The 21582-nt window shown below is 52.5% G+C and overlaps 1 protein-coding gene and 1 long non-coding RNA gene across 16 annotated transcripts in view; one reads left to right on the top strand and one right to left on the bottom strand.

The window, feature by feature from the left end:
* MICAL3 (microtubule associated monooxygenase, calponin and LIM domain containing 3) overlaps nt 1-21582 on the top strand; it is a 237686-nt gene that overhangs the window by 208425 nt on the left and 7679 nt on the right. For 13 of the 15 annotated variants that reach the window (XM_055253677.2, XM_055253686.2, XM_055253676.2 and 10 more), the window contains 3 exons: nt 442-536; nt 6165-6275; nt 8318-8411. In XM_055253677.2, coding sequence (XP_055109652.1) covers nt 442-536; nt 6165-6275; nt 8318-8411 — 300 coding nt within the window. Of the gene's footprint in view, nt 1-441; nt 537-6164; nt 6276-8317; nt 8412-13385; nt 15188-21582 lie in introns of those variants that run through there. The other 2 variants (XM_055253680.2, XM_063623281.1) reach the window with 2 other exon arrangements.
* Nucleotides 530-20261, bottom strand: LOC129468311 (uncharacterized). Its single transcript, XR_010117105.1, has 3 exons — nt 20138-20261; nt 8499-11485; nt 530-2904 (listed from the first exon to the last, which is right to left on the bottom strand). It is a non-coding gene; the product is annotated as an uncharacterized lncRNA (long non-coding RNA).

The following is a 21582-nucleotide window of genomic DNA, read 5'->3' as shown; positions in this document are numbered from 1 at the left end:
ACACTCACACGCTGCTTCCTGGGGGTTCTCAGGAGCCGTGCTGACCTGGAGAAGGGACCAAACCATGGGTTCACAGGGCATAGCCAGCTTAGTAACAGAATTCTCAAAGCCAGCTTGAAACCGGACCAGGAAGACTGGAGGTTTGTGCCCTTCCTAAAGTCAGACGACCTGGAGGGGTCACTCGTGCACAGGGCAGAGGGCAGTGCTACCAGGAGGGGCTGGGCAGGCCCAGGTGCCACCCGCTTGGCGTCAGCTCTGCCCTGCCCAGGCAAAGGTTGGTGTCCCAGCTCCCGGCTCCCCAGGATGGGGGATGGCTCCCTTAAACTAAAATGAATCCAGCCCCCCACCCGGCCTCCTCGGCTATACATGGGAGCGTAGAAGCGGGAGAGAGCCGCGCCTGCTGTCTGGCGTCATCCTCACGTGGCCTCCCTCTCTCCACAGAGCTACAGCTCCGGCGCCAGCTGAGCTTCTCCGAGGACTCAGACCTCTCCAGCGATGATGTCCTTGAGAAGTCCTCACAGAAGTCCCGGCGAGAGGTGGGTAGTCAGGCAGGGGGGCTTCACAGGGCCTGGGGCCCTGTCTGTTTACTATTGGGCTTTGGTAGGGTAGAGGAGAGGGAAAGCAAACCTGAAGCCAGGGATGGACAGCTAGTGGCGCATAGCCAGCTGACTGCTGACCCAGCCCTATGCACTGAGGCGGTCATGCTGGGCTTTCTACATGGGAGCTGGGGCCATTGGCATCCACAGCAAGGGCTCTGATTTCTTGTCAAGAAGAGAAGACTGGAGCCATTGCTGCGTCACGCTCCCCTTCCCTGGAGGAGGCAGCCTGGCATTGTCTGCTTCTTCATAGGTGATCCCGCAGGGAGCAGCCTGCCAGCCCCAGGGCCTGGAGAACACTGCACAGTCCAGGGCTGCTGGCAGGAGCTGGGACCTCAGACACTGAGCATTGTGCCTGGTCCTGCCCGTTTGGTGGGTTTGATAGTTAGGGAGGGTTTGTCATCTTAAAGGACTGGTCCAGGAACTGACCTGCAGGGCTGCTAGGTCTGACTCAGCCCCTCACTTTCCAGAGCCCACGACTTTGGGTGGATCCAGTGAAGGGGGAGGGAGAGGAATCAGCACACTCTAACAGGCACCTGTCAGCATACAGGGTGGGCGGAGCTCTGCGGAGCATCACGTCACCCCACCTCCACTGTCCAGCCCTGGGGCTTGTGCTCCTCCTCCTGGCTGGGGGCAGCCCGGCTGTCTCCTGCTTCCTGCCTCCCTTTTGCGTGAAAAGCTTCTCCAGAATGTAGCATGCCTTCATTGCAAGGCTTCTGGGGCTTGGACTTGAGTCTGCCCTCTCCTGCCATCCAATAGCCCAGTCAGGGTGGGCCACGGTGCGCCTGAGCCCGTCATGTGCCCATTCGGTGAAGATGGCTCCTGCAGCCTGACCCAGTTCCTCTTTAAATAACTCAGCAAACCGGATGCTTTATTTCTCATCCCCTCCGTGGTGCATTCGTTTCCCTTGGCCTTTCCAGCTCTTTGGCCCCTCTCCTAGAAGACTCTAGAGAGCCAGGCCTCTCCTCCTGCTCCACCCTCTACAGAGCCAGGCTTCCTTGTGCCCCAACCAGGCCAGCAACTGAGTTAGGGTTGGGATCTGCACCTTCTCAGGGACCAGGAGAGTGTGCCTTCGTCAAGGCTCCCTGTCAAGCTTTCCCAGTTGCACTGGGGCTGAGCTGAGAATTCCCCTGGGTTTCTATGTGGGTCCCTAAACACATCCCAATACTGGTGACGGGTGCTGCTTTAGGGGATCAGCAAAGAATGGAGAATGTGGTCCCAAGGTCACTGCCTCAGTGGTGACAGTGTGGACATTCAACCTATTGTGTCAGCTTGGCCACCCACCTCCCTCACGTTGCTGTGGGGGGCAGTGTGCCCACTGCTTCTCCATCTGTGAAGCACCTACTGCCTGGGTTGGCTGTGCCAAGGCTGGTACTTGGTGAGCCTCCCCAGGGCCCAGCAGATACGAGGAGCAAGGGAGGAACAGGAACAGGACCCCAGGAACAAGCCATGGACACCATAGAACCCTAGAGCCAGAGGGTGGCCTCTAAGGCCTCACGCTCCAGGGGCACCCACAGAGGCAAAGCCATTTGCTAGAGGTCACATACGGAATACTAAAGCCAAAGCCAAGCCTGGGGGACAGACAGGCTAGCGGATAGCCGACCTAGAGGACAGCTGAGGACCGAGGAGACGGTCGAGCTAGGGGATGGATGACCTAGGGGACGGCCAACCTAGGAGACAGATGACATGGGAGACAGCCGAGCCACAGGCAGCCGACCTGACTTCCGCATGGTGTGGAGTCAGCTTGAGCGAGAGCTGGGTGCTGTGCCTTTTCAAGACACGGATGCTAAAGAGGAAAACAAACCAAACAAAAACAGCCATAAAGGACATTTTGGGAACAATTAAAGAAATTCAGCTGAGGACTGGATGATAGTATAAATGTGTAATATTATCAAATTGTTAAGTTCCTTGCAAGTGATAAAGGCACTGTTGATGTACTTTTATGTAGGAAAGTTATATAGGAAAACGTCTGAGTTCTTAGGAAGTCCATCCTAAAATGTTTAGGGACGGAGCATCGTGGTGTCTACCAATGATTCATTACAAAAGGTCATATAAAAGATGACATATAGATGAAGCATGTGGCAAAATGGTAACTTTTGGCAGACACGGGTGAGAGGCATCTGGATGTTCATTGTCTTCCTCTTTCAACTTTCCTGTGGGCTTAAGTCTTTCAAAATAAGTGTGGGGAACAGGGGCTCTGAAGTGAGGATGGGGTTTGACCTGCCTCGGAAGGAGGAAGCCACTTCTGCCAGACCAGGATCCCGGAGCCACTCCAGCAGCACAGACGCCTCTTCCCGCCTCACAGCATCTGTGAAACAAGAGCCTGGGTTTTGTTTTGTTAGAAACTTTTAAACCAGTCAAAATACTTATTTTTTATTTAAAATGTTTATTATAGAAAATTTAGGATAATTCAGACTTTTAAAAAGTCACCTGTAGCCCGACCTACAAGAGGGAACTTGCGTTTACCTCTTTTCTAATTGCTCCCATTTGACTTTAAATACAAGCAACACAGCTGCCTCTTGAGCCCTGCGGCCCACCAGGGTGTGGCCTGGGCACCCTGCCACCCCGCATCCAGATTCACAGCAGAACGTCAGCTCCTGTGGCTGGCCACCACCTCAGGCACACAGGGACGGGTGGTGACTTTGCCCCTCCCAGCCCGGAAAACGGGTAGATTGTGGGAAGGCAGCCCACTGCCCCCCATTACTGTTGACATCAGCCATAGGTAAAGATGTTAGTGCTGTTCCTTAGGGTGTGGTCCATAGTTCCTGTGGGCTTTTTGCAAGCCGCTTCAGGAAATCATCTGTCTCTCTTTTTCTGAACCGGCCTGTTCTCATAACAACATTCTCTTGCTCTGATCTGTGGGAGAGGTGGGTCCACCTGAGGCAGGCGGGACACAGGTGCTCAAAGTCAAAGGAGGCAAATTTAATTCTTCCCTCGCCTACAGGCTTGGGAAGCACAGCTCCGCACAAGGCCACCCCACAGATGGGATGGACAGAGCAGCAGGGAGCGCAGCTGGGGTTGCAGCTGGTCTTTAACTCTCAGGACTTCCCTGTCTTGTGTGCCACCACACACCCTGGTTTCCTTAGTGCCTTTCAGCCGTTTAATATGGCTGGTGAGACCACAAGAGCAGATGTGACTCACCGTGACCCTCAGAGCGGCTCTGCGCAAGGTGTGATGGAATGAGAAGAGGCTCCTGCTGCTGTCTGACGTGCTTTTGGTGAACAGCAGTTACTGATGCTAGTTCAATTCCCTTTACCGGGCACAATCAAGAAATGGCAGCTGGGTGGCACACAGGAACACTGCCAGCGGAGGGCCTTTCGGGAGAGATGGTCGGTTTCCTTCCTAGTTTTGCTACGTCTGTCTGTCTCTGAGAGCAGGACCCCCTTTCCTCCCGCCCCCCACTTCCACTCCCCCGGAGCATTCAGCAGGAAGAAGTAGGTTGAATTTCCACAAGCACATGGTCACTCAAGGAGAAAAGCATCTAGAATCACATATTTTAATGGCTTTAACTTTACACAAGGGACACTGAGATGAGGCGAGTTTTGGGGGTGGCGAGGAACAAGCTGTTTCTTCCCAGTAAAAGAGTGAACCCCGGCCGTATTCAAAACCGGGTCCACTCAGACGCCGCCACTAGGATCTTCACACCCAGATTCCTACCTAGGCAGTACTGTGTGACTTTGTGAAAAATAATCTCGTGTTTTAAGTCTTGTGTGTTTGTTTTCAACTTCTAACTTATTTTGCTCCATATTTCTGTGTTCTTAATTTTTAATTTGTTAATCATTATTATTATTACTATTCTGTTTTGTTTTCTGATGCCATCCGCTTAAAAGTCGATTTATGTACCACACGCCTTGGCATTCAGGAGATCATGTGCATCAAAGGTAGTGTCTCATTCCCGTCAGCTGGTCACCGTTGCATGCATGTCTGTGATTAACCACCCGGCGCCGGCCCTGGCCCTCCAGCCACATCCTCACTAACTGTGTTTGTGCGTGCATGGGGCTGTGGCACACACTGGCAGCAGTACTTCCGTTAGCCACGTCATGAGCGGGAAGGATGAGACACCTGCTCCTCACCGGCTGGAGTGCATGTGGTCATTTTGCTCCAGGTTCCTCGGGTTGGGACAGAGCTGCCACTGTGGGGCTGGGCACCCCAGAGAGGGGCAGTTCAGCAGCCCTCAGCTCTGATCAGCAAGGTGCAGCACTGAAACACCACTGATGACCCTTAGGGACTGCCTGTTGAGGGGACCCTCTGTCATTTGAGCTCTTCGAGTGAAGGTTATGAGTATAGACCCCAAGTCATGTTTGTCTTCTTTGAAGTCTGTGAAAGTTTTCTTGTTGGCCAGGTATGGTGGCTCACACCTGTAATCCCAGCATTTTGGGAGGCTGAAGTGGGAGAATCACTTAAGCCCAGGAGTTTAAGGCCAGCTTGGGCAATATAACGAGATCCCGTCTTTACAAAAAAAAATTGTTTTAATTGTCCAGGAGAGGTGGCACACGCCTATAGTCCTGACTACTCGGGAGGCTGAGGCAGGAGGATCACTTGAGTCCAAGAGTTTGAAGCTGCAGTGAGCCATGATCGCATCATTGCACCCCAGCCTGGGTGACAATGAGACCCTCTCTCAAAAAAAAATCTTTCATATTGTCTCCTTGTTTCATTTTCTTAGAGGCAATAAAGAGGGTCTTATGAATAAAGGCAAATCCCTAACCTTTGCCCCTCTGGTTGCCCACGGTTTGTTCAAAGCATCTGATGCTCCCTTGAGCTCTTGGCACCCACGTAGGCAGGGGGCTGTGGCTGTCCAGTCCGTGGACTTGCACTGGATTGGGCCATTGCCCCCTCTGTTCTCGATGGCGCTAGGTGCAACAGCCCTGGCCAGGCCACAACCTCTCTTCTTCCCAGCGGCCAGCGGCTGCCTCTGCAGACCCCAGAGTTGGTCCAGGTTCACCTCCACAATTCCTTCTTCAGACTCTACTTGACTTAAAAGAGAAACATCCCTGTTCTCTCTACTTGGGTGTCATTTCTTGGAAGACTCTCATGGATACTGCTCTTCTGAAGAAAGTGGCCTTTGATACCAAACAGGAAAATAAAACGATCCTGATTTCTCTCTTTGCTTCCCCTGTAAGCCTCCTAGAAGCAGGAGGATTGGTGAAACAGCCTACCAATGTTTTTACTCCCACAAAGTTTTAAAAAGACCAGACATCCTTATTTGGGAAGCAGGTGATCTCAGTGATAATGGAGTGTGTGTCCCTTTATTGTTTTAACTGCCTAACAGTCGGTCCCCACTCAGCCTCCTGTCCCTGTGCAGAGGTGGGGAAATGTCTCACTCTGTGGATCTTAGGTGTGCCCGTGGCACTGAGGGCTGCTGCAGGCTGGGGACTCTGCAGACCTCATGCCTTCTGCCTATCAGCACCCCCGTCCTGCTAGCACTGTACAGAGGACAGCTTGTCCTGTCTGCCCGAGTACCAGCTCCGACATGGGGGACAGACCTCTCCAGGCCCCTGCTGGCTGCTGCCCACCCCTGTCCCAGGCCTCCGTGCACCTGACTGAGGAAATTTCTCTTGTTCTCTCCAGCCAAGAACCTACACAGAGGAGGAACTGAATGCCAAGCTGACCCGGCGTGTGCAAAAGGCAGCTCGGAGACAGGCCAAGCAGGAGGAGCTTAAGCGGCTGCATCGAGCCCAGGTAAAACCATGGAGGATGGGACCAGGGCACATGCGTGGGAGGGTTGGGCAGCATCTCCCTATCCACCCAGCTGCTCCCTGCCACACAAGCACAGTGCAGAGCAGAGCAGAGGTACACGGGCCTCCCTGCCATCCAGGTCACCTTTGGCTTGTGCAGCCACAGAGGCCCTGCCTTGGTGGAGCTGTCAGTCAAAAGAGAAGAGCAGGCTGGGCGCAGTGGCTCAATGCCTGTAATCCCAGCACTTTGGGAGGCTGAGGCAGGCAGATCACTTGAGGTCAGGAGTTCGAGACCAGCCTGGCCAACATGGCAAAACCCCGTCTCTACTAAAAAAACAAAAATTAGCCAGGTGCGGTGGCTCATGCCTATAATCCCAGCACTTTGGGAGGCCAAGGCGGGCGGATCACAAGGTCAGGAGATCGAGACCATCCTGGCTAACACGGTGAAACCCCGTCTCTACTAAAAATACAAAAAGTTAGGCATGGTGGCAGGCGCCTGTAGTCCCAGCTACTTGGGAGGCTGAGGCAGGAGAATGGCATGAACCCAGCAGATGGAGCTTGCAGTGAGCCAAGATTGTGCCACTGCACTCCAGCCTAGGCGACACAGAGAGACTGTGTCTCAAAAAAAAATAAATTAGCCAGGCATGCTGGCGGGCCCCTGTAATCCCAGCTACTTGGGAGGCTGAGGCACGAGAATCACTGGAACCCGGGAGGTGAAGATTTCAGTGAGCCTAGATTGCACCATTGCACTCCAGCCTGGGCGAGAGGGCGAGCCTCCATCTCTCTTTTTTTTTTTTTTTTTTTTTGAGACGGAGTTTTGCTCTGTTGCCCAGGCTGGAGTGCAGTGGCGCAGTCTCGGCTCACTGCAAGCCCCGCCTCCTGGGTTCACGCCATTCTTCTGCCTCAGCCTCTCCGAGTAGCTGGGACTACAGGCGCCCGCCACCACGCCCGGCTAATTTTTTTTTTTTTGTATTTTTAGTAGAGACGGGGTTTCACCGTGGTCTCGATCTCCTGACCTCGTGATCCGCCCGCCTCGGCCTCCCAAAGTGCTGGGATTACAAGCGTGAGCCACCTCCACCTCCATCTCATTAAAAAAAAGAAAAGGGGGAAGAGCCCTGCATTGAGTTTCCCGAATCCTTTGTTGTAGAATAATCATTGTAAGTCACCTCATTCAATTGTGAGGACTGTCACCAGGAGTCCATTTGTGGCCCCTCAGCCTCTGATAGGCCTGGGATTTTTGTGGGAAGAGGTCAGAGGTCAGAGCTCTCCTCCCATTCTCCAGCTTGTCTTCAGGCTGCACAGACCCTGAATCTAGAAGACCATTGTAGATTTCTTTTTTTTTTTTTTTTTTTGAGACAGAGTCTCACTCCGTGGCCAGGCTGGACGCGCAGTGGCACTGAGCTCACTGCAACCTCTGCCTCCCTGGTTCAAGCAATTCTCCTGCCTCAGCCTCCCGAGTAGCTGGGATTACAGGCCTGTGCCACCACACCCAGCTAATTTTTGTATTTTTAGTAGAGATGGGGTTTCACCATGTTAGCCAGGATGGTCCCGATCTCTTGACCTTGTGATCTGCCCACCTCGGCCTCCCAAAGTGTTGGGATTACAAGGATGAGCCACCGCACCCCTGGCCTTCTCTTTTAAATTTTTATCGTAAAGATGGGATTTCCACCGCACTCTTCAGGAACCCCCTCCAGCACTCTAGCAGTCTTGCCCTGAGAACAGTCCGAGGTTCTGGTACTCAGGCCCCTCCTGCCACAGTTTACATCCACTTCCTGTCTCTGCAACACTCCTAGGAGGGTGGTCACTACTTGAGTCACATCCACACACTTTGATGCTGACTAGCAAGGCCCGGAGCCTAGCGTCTACACAAGCTAGGTGGTTCGGGTGCAGGTGGTCTCCACACCACACCCTGAGCCCACCGCCCACAGACTAGAGCCCTTTCCAGAGCGGCAACTCCTTTGTTTCCCCTCACGTGGGTGTGGAGTTGTGTGTCCTCCTGAAGCGGGGCTGGAGAGCCAGGTGCTCAGGCTTTGCTCTCTGTCATAGATCATCCAGCGGCAGCTGCAGCAGGTGGAGGAGAGGCAGCGGCGGCTGGAGGAAAGGGGCGTGGCTGTGGAGAAGGCGCTCCGGGGCGAAGCAGGTACTGCCAGGCTCCCTCCTAAGCTCTGCTCCTGGAGGAAGCCCTCCCTCCCTCCCACCGTGGTAGGCTAGTTTTGCTTCACCTCACCTGGAATTCAGCTCATTTTCCAGCAGGATTTTCTGGGGCCCTTCATCCCTGAGATTTGGGGCTTCCTGTTAAGCAAAAGAAAATACCCGTCTGAGACAGCCCCAGGCCCATCCTGCTCCGCAGCCCCTCTGGGCTGCCGTTTCCCATAGAGCAAAACTCCGTCCCCGGCATGCTGATGGCGAGCGCTGGCTCTTCCCCTCCTTCCCACCCCGCCATTTACTCTAGGAGGGAATAACTGGGAGTGAGGGAGATTGAACCGCAAGGAACCATCACAGAACTGCACTGAGCAGGTCCCCAGCCTGCATCCCACAGACCCCCTCCTGTTGTTAGTTCCCTGGGACCCTCCTGCCCACAGAGCCCTCAACACCACTGGCAGGGGAGTATGTGGCCACCCTTAGCACACACAGATTTCCAGAGGGCACCCAGGCCCTGTGTCCGCTGAACGCTGGTCACTTAGGGCAGGGCTGGAGAGGCTCGGGGCATGTGACTAGCCGACGTGGAGCAGACACCGGGGAGTGGCTGGCAGGGCCCTGTGCTCGTGACTGCTGCTCCTGGCAAGGAAGCCCTGGAGAGTGTGGTGCGCTCATTCCTGCCATTCCACCCAGGGAAGCTGAGCGGCCGCGCTCAGCATAGTTGGGCACAGAGAATGCAAGGGAGTGCCTGAGGCGTCTCTGGCCCCACGGCCCAGGAAGTCCTGTTGGTTCAGGACCTTGAAGCTGCAGGACCAGCCCCGGGGGTGCAGTGGCCACTCTGCCTTCTCAAACATCCACAAATCTTCGTCTAGTCTCTGGATGGGGAAACTTCCATCTCTTTATAGCCTGCAGGTTCAGCGTTCAAATTGTGAGCTGGGGATGAAGAAAAGGAGTGTCCTCTTACTTCCTCACTCTAGTGTGGCAGAGGGGAGCAGGGTGCCTCTGCCGACAGGCAGGCTGTCTGTGAAATGGAAGAACTGGGAGGAGGCGGCCAGGAGCAGGGCCAGCTGCTGCCATCTGATCTTGCTCAAAGACTGACCCATGGGCTCATGGGAAGTGCCTGGTGTCAAGATGAATTCCTATGGCCTGTAGGACTGAAGTTTGTGTGGTGGGGAGTGAGGGAGTCCAGAATGGAAGTAGGTCTCCTTTCCCAGGCCCTTTAAGGCCTGGAAATTGCAGCTTATCAGTCTACTCAGTGATGACCTTCAGGCAAAGAGATGGGATGGGGAGAAAGGTGAGGATGTGGATGTTCTTGGTTTGGGCTCACCTGATGCTGTTAATGCATGAAGTCCAGGCTACCAAAGGACATGCAAAAACTTGAAGCACTTAGCATCCAATAGGCTGAGACGACTGGGATGTGTTACTGTGAGACAAGCACAGCAAGGAGATGTGGGTTCACCTAAGAAGGTCCAAGGTTTCCCAGCGAACCTGCGGTGCCCCTGCCCCCCTGCCCTGCTCTGCGCGCTCTGATTTGGCCTCCTCAGTTAAGCCTGAGCCCAGATGGAGTTGGCCCCAGCCCACCTGTGCCCGACTGCGTCCGGGCATATGGGGCCCTGCCCTTGTGCCGTTTCTCTTCTTGCAGAAGATACCAGGAGAGAGCCTAGGCTCATCTTCATTCCTTCTTGCCCTTCTCCACAAATCACTTCCGCCAAGATGGAAAGCAGTGGATAGATCTCAACACACAGACACAATAACCACATTTCGTGGTTTAAGCCCTTCAGGAAGAAGACAGCGCCCTGCCCTCCTTACTCACGAGGTTGAGGTGGTGGTGCCATCAAGGTTGGTGATTTCCGTAAAGCACTTGAGCGCCCGTGGCCTCCGTGAAGTCTGAGTGTAAAACAATGCTTCGATGCCCCTGTCACAGGCCCTGTTATTCAAGCTTCTGCCAAAGGGCCGGAAAATAATATACCATAGAAGATTGGCGTAGGATTTTGCCAGAATTATTTCTTCCAGTCGTTAGATAATCACATTTCCTCAAACATATACAACCCGAATGCCATCTAAGTCAGTGGTTTTCAAACTTGTTTTTTTAGCAGCAGAACCCTTTTTACAAGATTATAAGTTCAAGTTTAAAATCAAAAAGAATTACTCTAAAATGTTAATAATTAACACAGATTTGAAAATACAGGTTATAGCAGAGAGTCGTGGACATGACCGAGCCCCAGTATCCAGCCAGTACACACAAGAACTGTAGTTGCTATAAGTGACAACAGGGTTTTTTTGTTTGGTTGGTTTTTGGTTTTTTTAACAGCTTACTTGGAAATCTCAGGATATCTGCAGTTTAAATGATGTAGACACTAGAAGTTTAAAATGAGGCAAGAGCTTTTTTTTTTTTTTTCACGGTTGGATCATAGCAAATCTAACAGCAGTTCCTGTTCCTCATGACAAACAAGTCTCAAATAAGAGGCTCCCAAACAAAGTAAACAAAAACCCAGCTATGCTGTAATACCGCAGCAAAATGTGTTACCCACCTACGTAAAGGGACTCGCCGACAGGCGTGCATGCTGTCACTGAGCTGTAGCTCTCCTGGACAGACCCTGAACGGTGGCAGGTGAGCACTATGCCTCAGGCCAGAATTTAAATAAATAAATGAATAAAATGTCCTCTTCACTAACACATTTCAGGGATTTCAGCCACTTACACACAGAGAGAGGCGGAAACTTGATCCTGAGGGCCCCACAAAATCAAGCTCACCTGGCAGCACAAATTATTGGGTTGATGGTCTCCAGTGTGTAAAAAGTTGACATATAAAACATTTGGGCTGGGCACGGTGACTCACGCCTGTAATCCCAATACTTTGGGAGGCCGAGGTGGGCGGATCACCTGAGGCCGGGAGTTTGAGACCAGCCTGACCAACATGGAGAAACCCCGTCTCTACTAAAAATACAAAAAATTAGCCTGGCGTGGTGGTACATGCCTGTAATCCCAGCTACTCGGGAGGCTGAGGCAGGAGAATCGCTTGATCCTGGGAGGCGGAGGTTGCAGGGAGCCGAGATCACGCCATTGCAGTCCAACCTGGGCAATAAGAGTGAAACTCTGTCTTAAAAACATTTAAAGGTGGTGTGTCTTATTTTAATAAGGGCTCTTAAAAGAGCTACAAGTAGTTGTACATCAGGTATTTGAGAGACCCCTTGGAATGCCTTTGGAAGAACCTTAGGGTTCCACAGAAGCTTGAAAACCACTGTCCTAGTGCAAACTCCTTCCTTTAGATGAGTCTTCAGCAGATATATCTATCCAAAGATGTTTCTGTTCTGTTTTTCAAGATGGGCCCTAGTAGCTCTGTTGGGATATTTCGTTGTGATGCATTTGAGGAACTCTCCGGAATTTTCAGGAATTATGGTTCCTACCATAAGAATATAAGAATTTCCAAATATGTTCCTTCTCTTATGTGACTACATCCCTTCCAAGGCTGGTCTCCCGTCGCAGTTCCCCGTGGCCCTGCCCCTCCTTGGCCGATGCCATCTCTGAAGCCCAGGTGTGCGTGCTGCTGCTGCTTTCTCTCCTGCTTCTGCGTCCCGTTCCTCTCCTTAGTCTTGTGGCGCCTGGCTGAGCCCTGAAGAAGGCAGTGGCAGCTGGGCATGATAATAATCTGGAGTCTTCTCATCATGGCAGTCCGCCCTTCCCTGGGGACTGTAGTAAACTGGCTGGAACCTGCCATCATCTCACTTGGTGGTCTCCAGCTTCCATCACCGTCTGAGGGCGTCAGACTTTGTTAGCCAAGCTGCCTTTCCAGAGAAGGGCCCTGGCATGGACCTGCCATCCCGTTCTCCGTTTGTCTAAGGTATGACAATGTATGGCCAGGCTGCAAGGATTAGCTTCAGCACCTTTGATCCTAGGGCCAGGCCACGACTTAGGTAATTTCCAGTCCTGGGGCACCTGGGAAGCCTTTTTGTTACAAAACCACTGGCTCAGCCTTGAGCGTGTGTTGAAAAGCTGGGGCAGGACCGCATTCTACTACTGTCTGCTGTGTCACTCTCAAGGGGAAGCCCTCAGGTGGGACCGGAGGCTGTGAGGATCTGCATTCAGAATGCGGGTTTGGAGAGAGGGCAACACCATGGCGGCCGAGTGCTGTGCTCTGTGTGTCTTTATGATTCTGGGGAGATGAGGACTGCCCGCTCAAGCCCAGCCTCTCAGCAGCGCCCTGTCTGCATCTCAGGCGTGGAAATTACATAGCGCTCTTGGCCAGACAGCTGTGGAACTACCAGGCTAGGAGTGCCCTGGGCCGGCAGACCTCCAGGAGCCTTCGGCCAAGTGCCTGGGGGAAGAACTCTGCATAATCTCTGCTCGTTTCCTGTTTTTAAGAAGGCCAACTGAATTTGGAGGCCTAAGCCTCGAAACAGGATCCCCTTCCTCTCAAACCCATTTGGCAAAAGTGGGTCTGCAAGGCATTTGATAGAGTCCGCAGTGGGGTCGTGGGAATTCTGGGAGAGCACTGACTGCGTGAAACCTAAGGATTTCAGAGCTTCTGTAGGACGCTTGCCTCCTGCCTCCAGCCCCTCGGCCTGGGGCTTCCAGTATCGGCAACTGACAGGCAGGCAGCCCCGCTCTGTTAACTCTTAGTTAGAGAAGGTTCAGTCCCAGGGGCAGGAGTTCCCGGCAAAGCCAAAGCCTCTGTCCTGGCTGATCCCTGGCGTACGCGGGATCATGTTGATAGTGACTGTTGACTCCCCACAGTGGGTTTTAGTTACTGCCCTCCTCCCACAGCCACGCAGTATGCAGATACGGCATGTGTGGACATGCGGTATGTGATGCACTTAGGCACGCATGCTTTCCAGCCGTTCCTCTGCCGCCTCGCTGTGTCTGTTTCTTACGCTCCATATCATTGACTGCTCCATATCATATCATTGATTGGGTATGGGGGGACAGGAGGGTTACCTGATGGAATAACTCTCTCTTCACCAATTCCTTGTTGTAGACTATTGGGGAGAGTCTTATTACAGTGACCTCATCGACTTGCATCTGGGTGGTATGTATGGCAGCGCCTGTGCTGACACTAACCCTGCTGACACCCTTTCTCCACCCACGCTTCCCAGTCCCTGCTCACAAAAACAAGGAGAAATCAACCCAATAACCAAATGGCAAAAGCACAGACCCTTTTCCAGCTCAAAACAGAGCAGCGTGCTGATCTCCCCACTGCCCACATGTGCTCCAGAGGAAGATCTGAGCTTGCTTTTGCTGCCTGGGGTTGTTTTAATTTTTTATAATAAAACTTTGCCCACCCGACTCCACCAGCCTTGCATCTGCATCCTGGTCCCCTAAATACACACACTCCAACACGGCTTTTGCCCTGAATCTCATCCCTCACTGTTTGTAGGCATCATATCTGCTAGGGAGCTCACTGCCTGCCACACTTACGCAAAGAAGCAAACATGCCAAGATCTCAGGCCTACCGTTTTCACCGGGGTGTGCTCTCATTTCTCCAGAAGAGCTGAGTGCGAGGGAAAGGCTTCTCTGTAGTGATTTCTGCCCAGAGTCACCAAACTCAAAGCCAGGTTGACGGGTGCCCATAACAATGCCCCTCCCTCCTTGCTCTGTCCTGGGGCTCACTTTGTACTTCTTTTCAGTGAAGACAGGAAAAGCTCAAGGCCATGGTTCTCAAAAGTGTGGTCCCTGGACCAGCAGCACCATCACCTAGGAGCCTGTTAGGAAGGCACAGCCTCAGGCCCTGCCCCAGACCTGCAGAATCAGAAACTCCGGGGTGAGCCCTGGTTATCTGCTGTAACAGACCTTCCAGTGGGTTCTGATGCCCTCTAGAGCAGGAGAACCACTAGCTTAGAGGTTGCAGTATGTTTGGCATCTTGCCATTTGTATTAGTTCAGAGGAATGGCTGACCCCCGTGTCTCATTTCTAAGCTTTGGGCAGCTTTTCTCCTGGGCAGCTGCCATTCTGTCGAGGGGAATCCTGGGGACTCTGGCTCCTCCTCCCTGTCCCTGTGTCCTTGATCTGGCAGTCTACCCACTTCATCTCCCCGTGGAGGCTCCATGCCTAGAGGTGGTCTTCAAACAGAAGAATGGCAAAGATAATTGTCTCATGTTTTACCCTGACCCCATTCCTTTAAGAGGGTCACTTCTTGGCCCATTCATTTAAAAACCAATGTCATAGTTCTGTGATCCCACCTATCAGACAGTGCCACATCCAAGGCGGGGCTCTCACCTCCCTGGGAAGAGAGACTGTTGCTGTCTGTGCTTCCTGTGTTCTCCAATCCCGCACTCCCACGGACCCACCCCCTCGGAAACTCCCTCGGTGTCCCAGGGCTTCTGGTGTGTTCAGGGACCTCCACACTCAACGGCCACTGGTGCTGCAGAAGGGCCGGTGCTTACATTCCAATTAACAGACCCTTTTCCCATCTAATGCCTCTTGCCTCCTCCTAACACCACCTTGCGAGTGTTCATGTCCATGCTAAGCGAATTCCACTGTGTGAAAAACTTCACACCTGTTATCCCAGCAATTTGGGAGGCCAAGGCAGGTGTATCATTTGAGCCCAGGAGTTTGAAACTAGCCTGGGCAAGTTGGTGAAACCCCGTCTCTATAAAGAAATTTTAAAAATTAGCTGGGCATGGTGTCACATGCCTGTAGTTCCAGCTACTAGGGAGGCTAAGGTGGGCGGATCACATGAGCCCAGGAGTTTGAGGCTGCAGTGAGCTGTGATCGCACCACTGCACTCCAGTCTGGGCAACAAAGCAAAACCCTGTCTCTCTAAAAAAAAAAAAATAGAAATCGTTGACATTCAGAATCTCCTGGAAGGGGCTGTCAGAACGCATTTCTTTAGGACTGTATCCACCCTTCCCTCCCAGTTCAAGATGCCATTAACACACCCATCGCATCCCCTGCTTTCTTTGTTTTTTGTTTTTTGTTGTTGTTGATTGTTTTTTTGAGACGGAGTCTCGCTCTGTCGCCCAGGCTGGAGTGCAGTGGCGCGATCTCAGCTCACCGCAAGCTCCGCCTCCCGGGTTCAAGCGATTCTCCTGCCTCAGCCTCCCGAGTAGCTGGGATTACGGGCGCCTACCACCCCACCCGGCTAATTTTTGTATTTTTAGTAGAGACGAGGTTTCACCATGTTGGCCAGGCTGTTCTCCAACTCCTGACCTCAGGTGATCCGCCCGTCTTGGCCTCCCAAAGTGCTGGGATTACAGGCGTGAGCCACTGTGCCAGGCCCACATCTCCTGCTTTCTTTACCCCCCTTGCTCGAGTGAGAAGAGGTAGTGAGCTGCTTTCTCCTCTGGGTTCCCAGACTCCAGCTACTAGCTTTTTGGATTTAGAATTCCAACAAGTTCCAGGGGGAAATGAAATAAATAGAAAAAGGAAACTCAGGGTGCCTTGTGAATCACATAGTGCCCCACCACTGACACTCATAACCCTTTGAAGCCATGTGGGCTCATCAGCTCATCACTTCCCCTTTCCCAGACCGTTAGGCTGCGTAAATTCAAGACTTCTCGGGTTCTGCTCACCACGTAGGGGCTGCTGCTTGAAGGGGACATTCCCCTCTGCGGGGAGTCTCTTGTGGACTTCAGGCCCTGCTCTCGCCACGCCCATGAGGATGACGGCAATACCAGAATTAGGTTTCTTTTCTGTTTCTGCTGTTGTTACATTCTTGGAGCACTTGGTAATATTCGTTAATTGGAGGGAAAATCACCCTTTTGAGATCTGGAGCCTCATGTAAAACCTGGTTGCCCCTCTGTGCCTGTACCCCCGAAGCCCCATTTCTGTGCCATAGCACCTGTCTCATTTCTCCCATGGGCAGAGCAAAGCTCCAAGTAGCCCTCGGAGCGTTGGGAATGCCACCTCCTGCCCAGAGGGGCCGACTCCTACCCCTGCCCTGTGCTCTGTGTGTCACGCTCCAGGCTCTTTCAGTGGCTCTCAGTGAACTACCTAAAGGCTCTGAAAGTCTCTTTTTTCAGCCACAGAGCATAAAGAATGAAGATTTCCCTTCCTCACATAGCTGGACTTTGTGGTTTCCAAAGAAATCATTAAAAAGACTCAACCCTTGGGCCAGAGAGGAAGGGTCCCCAGGTGGCCACTCCCCTTCTCTCTTCCCTGGGACCGGGAACAGGCTCAGCCCAGCCTGCTTTATTGCACTAGAACAGACAGATGACTGGAAATCTAGAAGAAAACCACATTTCTTCTAAAACTGATTGAAAATACACACACATAATTTCTAGTTTTCAGGGACCTCATCTCTTGATTTATATGTCTCAAAGGAAATTTAAAGAACACGAAAGGTTTAGAAATGTAACATGAAGGACTGGAGGGTGGCCTCTTGCTGTTGTGAGATGGAGGTGCAGGGACGCCAGCCTCTGCCCTTCTGAGCAGCTGTCTTCCTGTTCTCTCTGCTTCTCTGGGTTTCATGTTGATAGATTCTTGGTTTGCCTGACCAGTCCACCGTCAGCTCGGTTCTGCTTTGCTTAGGAACTTTGGAATCTGCGAGGTTTCCCAACGCGCGTGTGTGTGTGTGTGTGTGTTTTAGAGCGAGGTTTCCCAACGTGCGCATATGTGTGTGTGTGTTTTAGATTGTAATTCTTACATGTATTTGTTTGGTTTCTTGCGTTCACTTTTCCTCCCAACCTGGAGCTTTATCTCTGCACTAAGTCTGTGTAGCACCAGGTGTCTCCCAGCCCTACTGTGTGTATGCTAGACTGGGCCTGCCGGACCAGCCTCACCCTGTCATGACAGCTGCTTGCATGTCTGCAGTATTGCACACCAGCCAGCTGGGACCCCTGTCAGGGCCATGGTGTTTGTCATCGCCCGAGGTTTTAGACTGGACCTCAGCCTTGCAGTGCCAAGGCTGCGCCAGGCCAGGAGCATGGCATTGGTGGTGCCCACCAAATAGGCTTCCTGGGTTGGGGACTCAGAATAGCCGAGTGCCTTCTTAGTCAGCAACACATTTGGTCAGTCTTCCCTCACACTTCCCAGGCTGCATAACCTGAGCAAGGCAGAGCGGAAAATCTACAGTGGCCCCACTCCGTAAACCTGAACTGCCAAGGAATTCCAGCCCTGAGCACTTTGTGAAAGTTTTTGAGACAGGGTCTGGCTCTGTCATCCAGGCTGGAACCCACCCAGTGGCGCCATCTCCACTCACTGCAACCCCCACCTCCCGGGTTCAAGCAATTCTCCTGTCTCAGCCTCCTGAGTAGCTGGGACTACAGGCGTGCGCCACTACACCCAGCTAATTTTGTGTTTTTAGTAGAGACGGGGTTTCACCATGTTGGCCAGCCTGGTCTTGAACTCCAGACCTCAAGTGATCCACCTGTCTTGGCATCCCAAATGCTGGGATTACAGGTGTGAGCCACCACACGTGACTGCTTTCTGAAAGTTTAATCCAGTCAGTTGGGCATAGCCATGACAGGTAATGCCCCTGGTGTTTCCCAGGAAAAGGTGACAAAAGCTCTTTGGTGTCTGTGACAGGAGTTCGATAAAAAGGCGTTGCTCTGGCTGGGCGCAGTGGCTCACTCCTGTAATCCCAGCACTTTGGGAGGCCGAGGCGGGTGGATCACAAGGTCAGGAGATCGAGACCATCCTGGCTAACATGGTGAAACCCCATCTCTACTAAAAATACAAAAAATTAGCCGGGCGTGGTGGCAGGCGCCTGTAGTCCCAGCTACTCGGGAGGCTGAGGCAGGAGAATGGCATGAACCCGGGAGGCGGAGCTTGCAGTGAGCCAAGATCAAGCCACTGCACTCCAGCCTGGGCCACAGAGTGAGACTCCATCTCAAAAAAAAAAAAAAAAAAAGGCATTGCTCCAACACTATTTATCATTATAATATTTATGTTATTATTTATAGTGGTACTATATTTAGCAGTAAATATAGTGGCATTATCGCCAAAACAAGTGTGAGAAAAGAGAGTCCAGAGAGTCCACCCTGGTAAGCTAAGGGCTGCACATGGCTGCCCAGAGAGGCGGGAAAGTGGAGCCTCGAAATATGCCTGAGAAATAAGCAAGCCTCTTTCCTGTCCCCGACGCCTTGGAGTGTGATCCTCAGAGACCAAAGGGAACTGAAAACCAAAAATGATCTCTCTCTATGCAGGATGTTCCAAAAGTGCGGCTGAAAGGGGAAGACGTTAACCTTGGGGCTCTACAGAGTTTCTGTGCGTGAAACACACAACAGCGTATCAGAAGGGAGGGTGTGGGGCCAGCCACCACCTCTTGAAAGGCTGGTGTTCTAAAACGCTTGCAAGCTGATTCTTTGGAATTCTGTATTTTCACGTGGAAATACAGTTGTAAATGGTGGCTCAGCTCATAAAAAGCCCATTTTCCTCATTACATCTCTGTGTGTGGTACTAGTCTGGTGACACTCCAGGACCTACCCCATCTTCCCTGGGGAAATGCAACATTCCAGGGTGGGGCCTCTGGGCTCTAGAAGTCTCCCTCGTTGGCCCTCTTTTGGTCTGCTGGACACTGCTTTAGGGACCTCCCCAGCTCTGTGGGGATGATGCCTTTGTCCAACCAGGGGTAGCTGGGAGCCTGTCTAGTGGGCAGAGATGGATACTGAGATGGGGCAGGTCCCTGGGGCCAGTTGTTCAGCAGCCTTGGAGAACGGCCCACTGACTTGCCTGCCCACTGTGGCTGTGCTCACCTCTGCTTCCTCTGCTCTGGCTGCCATGTGGTTAGCAATGGTGGCTGTTGCATTTGGGGTGCTCGGTAAACATTTCTGGTATAAATTATTAGTCTCCCACATTGTCCTTACCACAAGCCATGATTCATCTATGACATTGCTGTTTTTGATATCAGCATCAATGTAGAAGCCAGTGGGTTAAATATAACCAGGCAGAATTGAATGATGGAGTCGGAAATGCAGAGCATCAAGCCAGCACCCACCACCACACAGATTGTCACTGGTGGTTGTCGGGCTATGAACAGAGTTGGGCCTTTGTCTTGGCCCCTCTGGGCTATTATTACTTATTTATTTATTTTTTAGAGATAGGGTCTCACTCACCCAGGCTGGAGTGCAGTGGTGCAGTCACGGCTCTCTGCAGCCTTGACCTCCCGAGCTCAAGCAGCCCTCCCACCGTAGCCTCCTGAGTAGCTGGGACTATAGATACTCACGCCACTACACCCAGCTAATGGTTGTAGAGACGGGGTCTCGCTGCATTGCCCAGGCTGGCCTCGAACTCCTGGGCTCAGCAGTCCTCTCACCCTGGCCTCCCGACGTGCTGGGATCACAGGTGTGAGCCCCCGTACCTCCGAGCTTTCTGACCGTACCCTCACTAATCCTTGTGAGCTGGGTACTCAAGCCTCTGCCCCCGGTCTCAGGGCTATGGCTCTTGGATTTTGAGTACCGGAAGGACTAAGGTAGGCCCTGCCTGCCTTCCAGATGGCCATCTAGGTTCAGTGTGTGGGCTCGTCTGCTTGTTTTTCCAGCTGCCCGGGTGTCTTCTTGATGCAGTGTGCCAAGGTGAAGAGTCTTGGTTGGAGAGAAGGTGGGAATATAGAAGGCCAAGTACAGAGAAGGGGACCTGCCCTACAGCTGGCCACTCTTTCCCCCACCCTGTCCGCCGTTCTACCCCACACTGGGTCCTGGGCCCATGAGAGGCAGGGCCTGGAGTGAGGTGCTCAGGTGTGCTAAGGGCCAGGTGGTAGTGTAGGGGGTACCCCAACTTAGGAAGGCCAAGCCTGGATTCAGGTCCTGCCTTCACTGTCTCCCAGGCACAGACAAAACAAACTCTACTTACCCTCTCAGGGCCTCTTCAGAAGACGAGGCAGGAAGGGACATCGGGCCTCCCTTCCAGGTGTGGCATTCTGATCAGGCTCTGTGGGACTGCTCTTCCTTGAGCTGCCTGAGATGCCAGCATTTGTTAGATTTGCCTAGAGCCTGTGTTGAAGAGGGCAAGCTCTGAGTTCAGAGTGGGCAAGAAGATTTGGCTTCTTTTGCAGGCTCTGCCACACTTAACTCCTTTGAGCCTCAGAACCCTCATTTGAATTTGCCCATCCTGGCAGCCACACCTGGCCGGTGTGAGGATCACGTGGGTGGTGCACGCGAGGGCGCTCTGAAGCTGGAGAGTGCCGTCCATGCCCATCTCACGCACTGCTCTGGACAGGCCTCACTCCCTGGTGGTGTACTGTTGCTTTTTGAAATCTGGTGACAGGCACTGCCTGCCCGCCAGGTGTCAAGCAAGTGGCACTAAAGAGCCACCCCTGGGTCACACGTCCAAAGGAAGTGCTGCTTCAGAGGGAAAGATGGAGCAGATGTGCCCCCGAGTGTTGGGGACGCAGCAGAGTGCTCCAGGGAGGAGGGGTCCTCTGACCAGGACCCGCTCACTGCTTGGGAGCTCAGGAGGAGGGGCCGGCGCCCAGGGCACACAGGAGTGCTTTGAGAAGTGGTAAATTATAGCACCTGTTAGCAACAGATGGAAACTCGTTACCCTGACATTGAGAAAAACCAAAAAACTTCCATTTGCCAAAAGCTTGACAGCATCTTTGTTCTTAGAACCAGTGAACCAAATCTTCTATTTCTTATATCCCCCTAAAAGGCAAAGCATTTACTATAAGCCCCCCACCCCCACCCCACGCATGCTCAGTCAGGTTCCAGCCGGGTGGGACTCCCCGTGTTTGATCGGTTTTTCCCTTCCACTTCTTCTTTTGAAAATTGTATTGATTGGGCATTTTTTCTGATTTTATAAAAGTAGTCTCGCTCGTTGTGGAAGTGGTGGAGCGTACAGGGAAGTCCGAAGGTAGTGGCCCCGCAGTGCAGCGCGGACTCGCCGGTCGCTCACACGCGCTTCCGCCTCTTGCTAGGAGAAAGCCTTATTGGTTTCTTTAAATGCTTGCTTTACCTGATGCTCCCTTTTTCTAATTTCATTTCCTAATTTCTGTTCCCAGTATTCTGTTATATTGTTCTCTGTATTGGGAAGGGCGTATGAGGATGTGGCCTACATAAAAACAGCTGAAAGCTGTATTTTGTGTTGTCCAGAAAGCAGAAGCACGTGTTGTAATTATTACCCATGCAGGCGCCTGCCTCTTCCTTTTGGATATGTTTTGGTTGTGTATCACATGGGCACTGTTCCGCTCCACAACGTGGCCTATTCACCTGTGACACCAGTCCCAGGAGGTGGCAGGGACTGTTCACTGACATATTTGATGGGATTCATCCAGGTGTTCCAAGCCTCAACACAGACTA

This window comes from Symphalangus syndactylus, chromosome 18, assembly GCF_028878055.3.
Source record: "Symphalangus syndactylus isolate Jambi chromosome 18, NHGRI_mSymSyn1-v2.1_pri, whole genome shotgun sequence".
Classification (NCBI taxonomy): domain Eukaryota; kingdom Metazoa; phylum Chordata; class Mammalia; order Primates; family Hylobatidae; genus Symphalangus; species Symphalangus syndactylus.
Note: the sequence above shows the minus strand (reverse complement) of the source record. Positions and strands in the feature narration are given on the sequence as shown.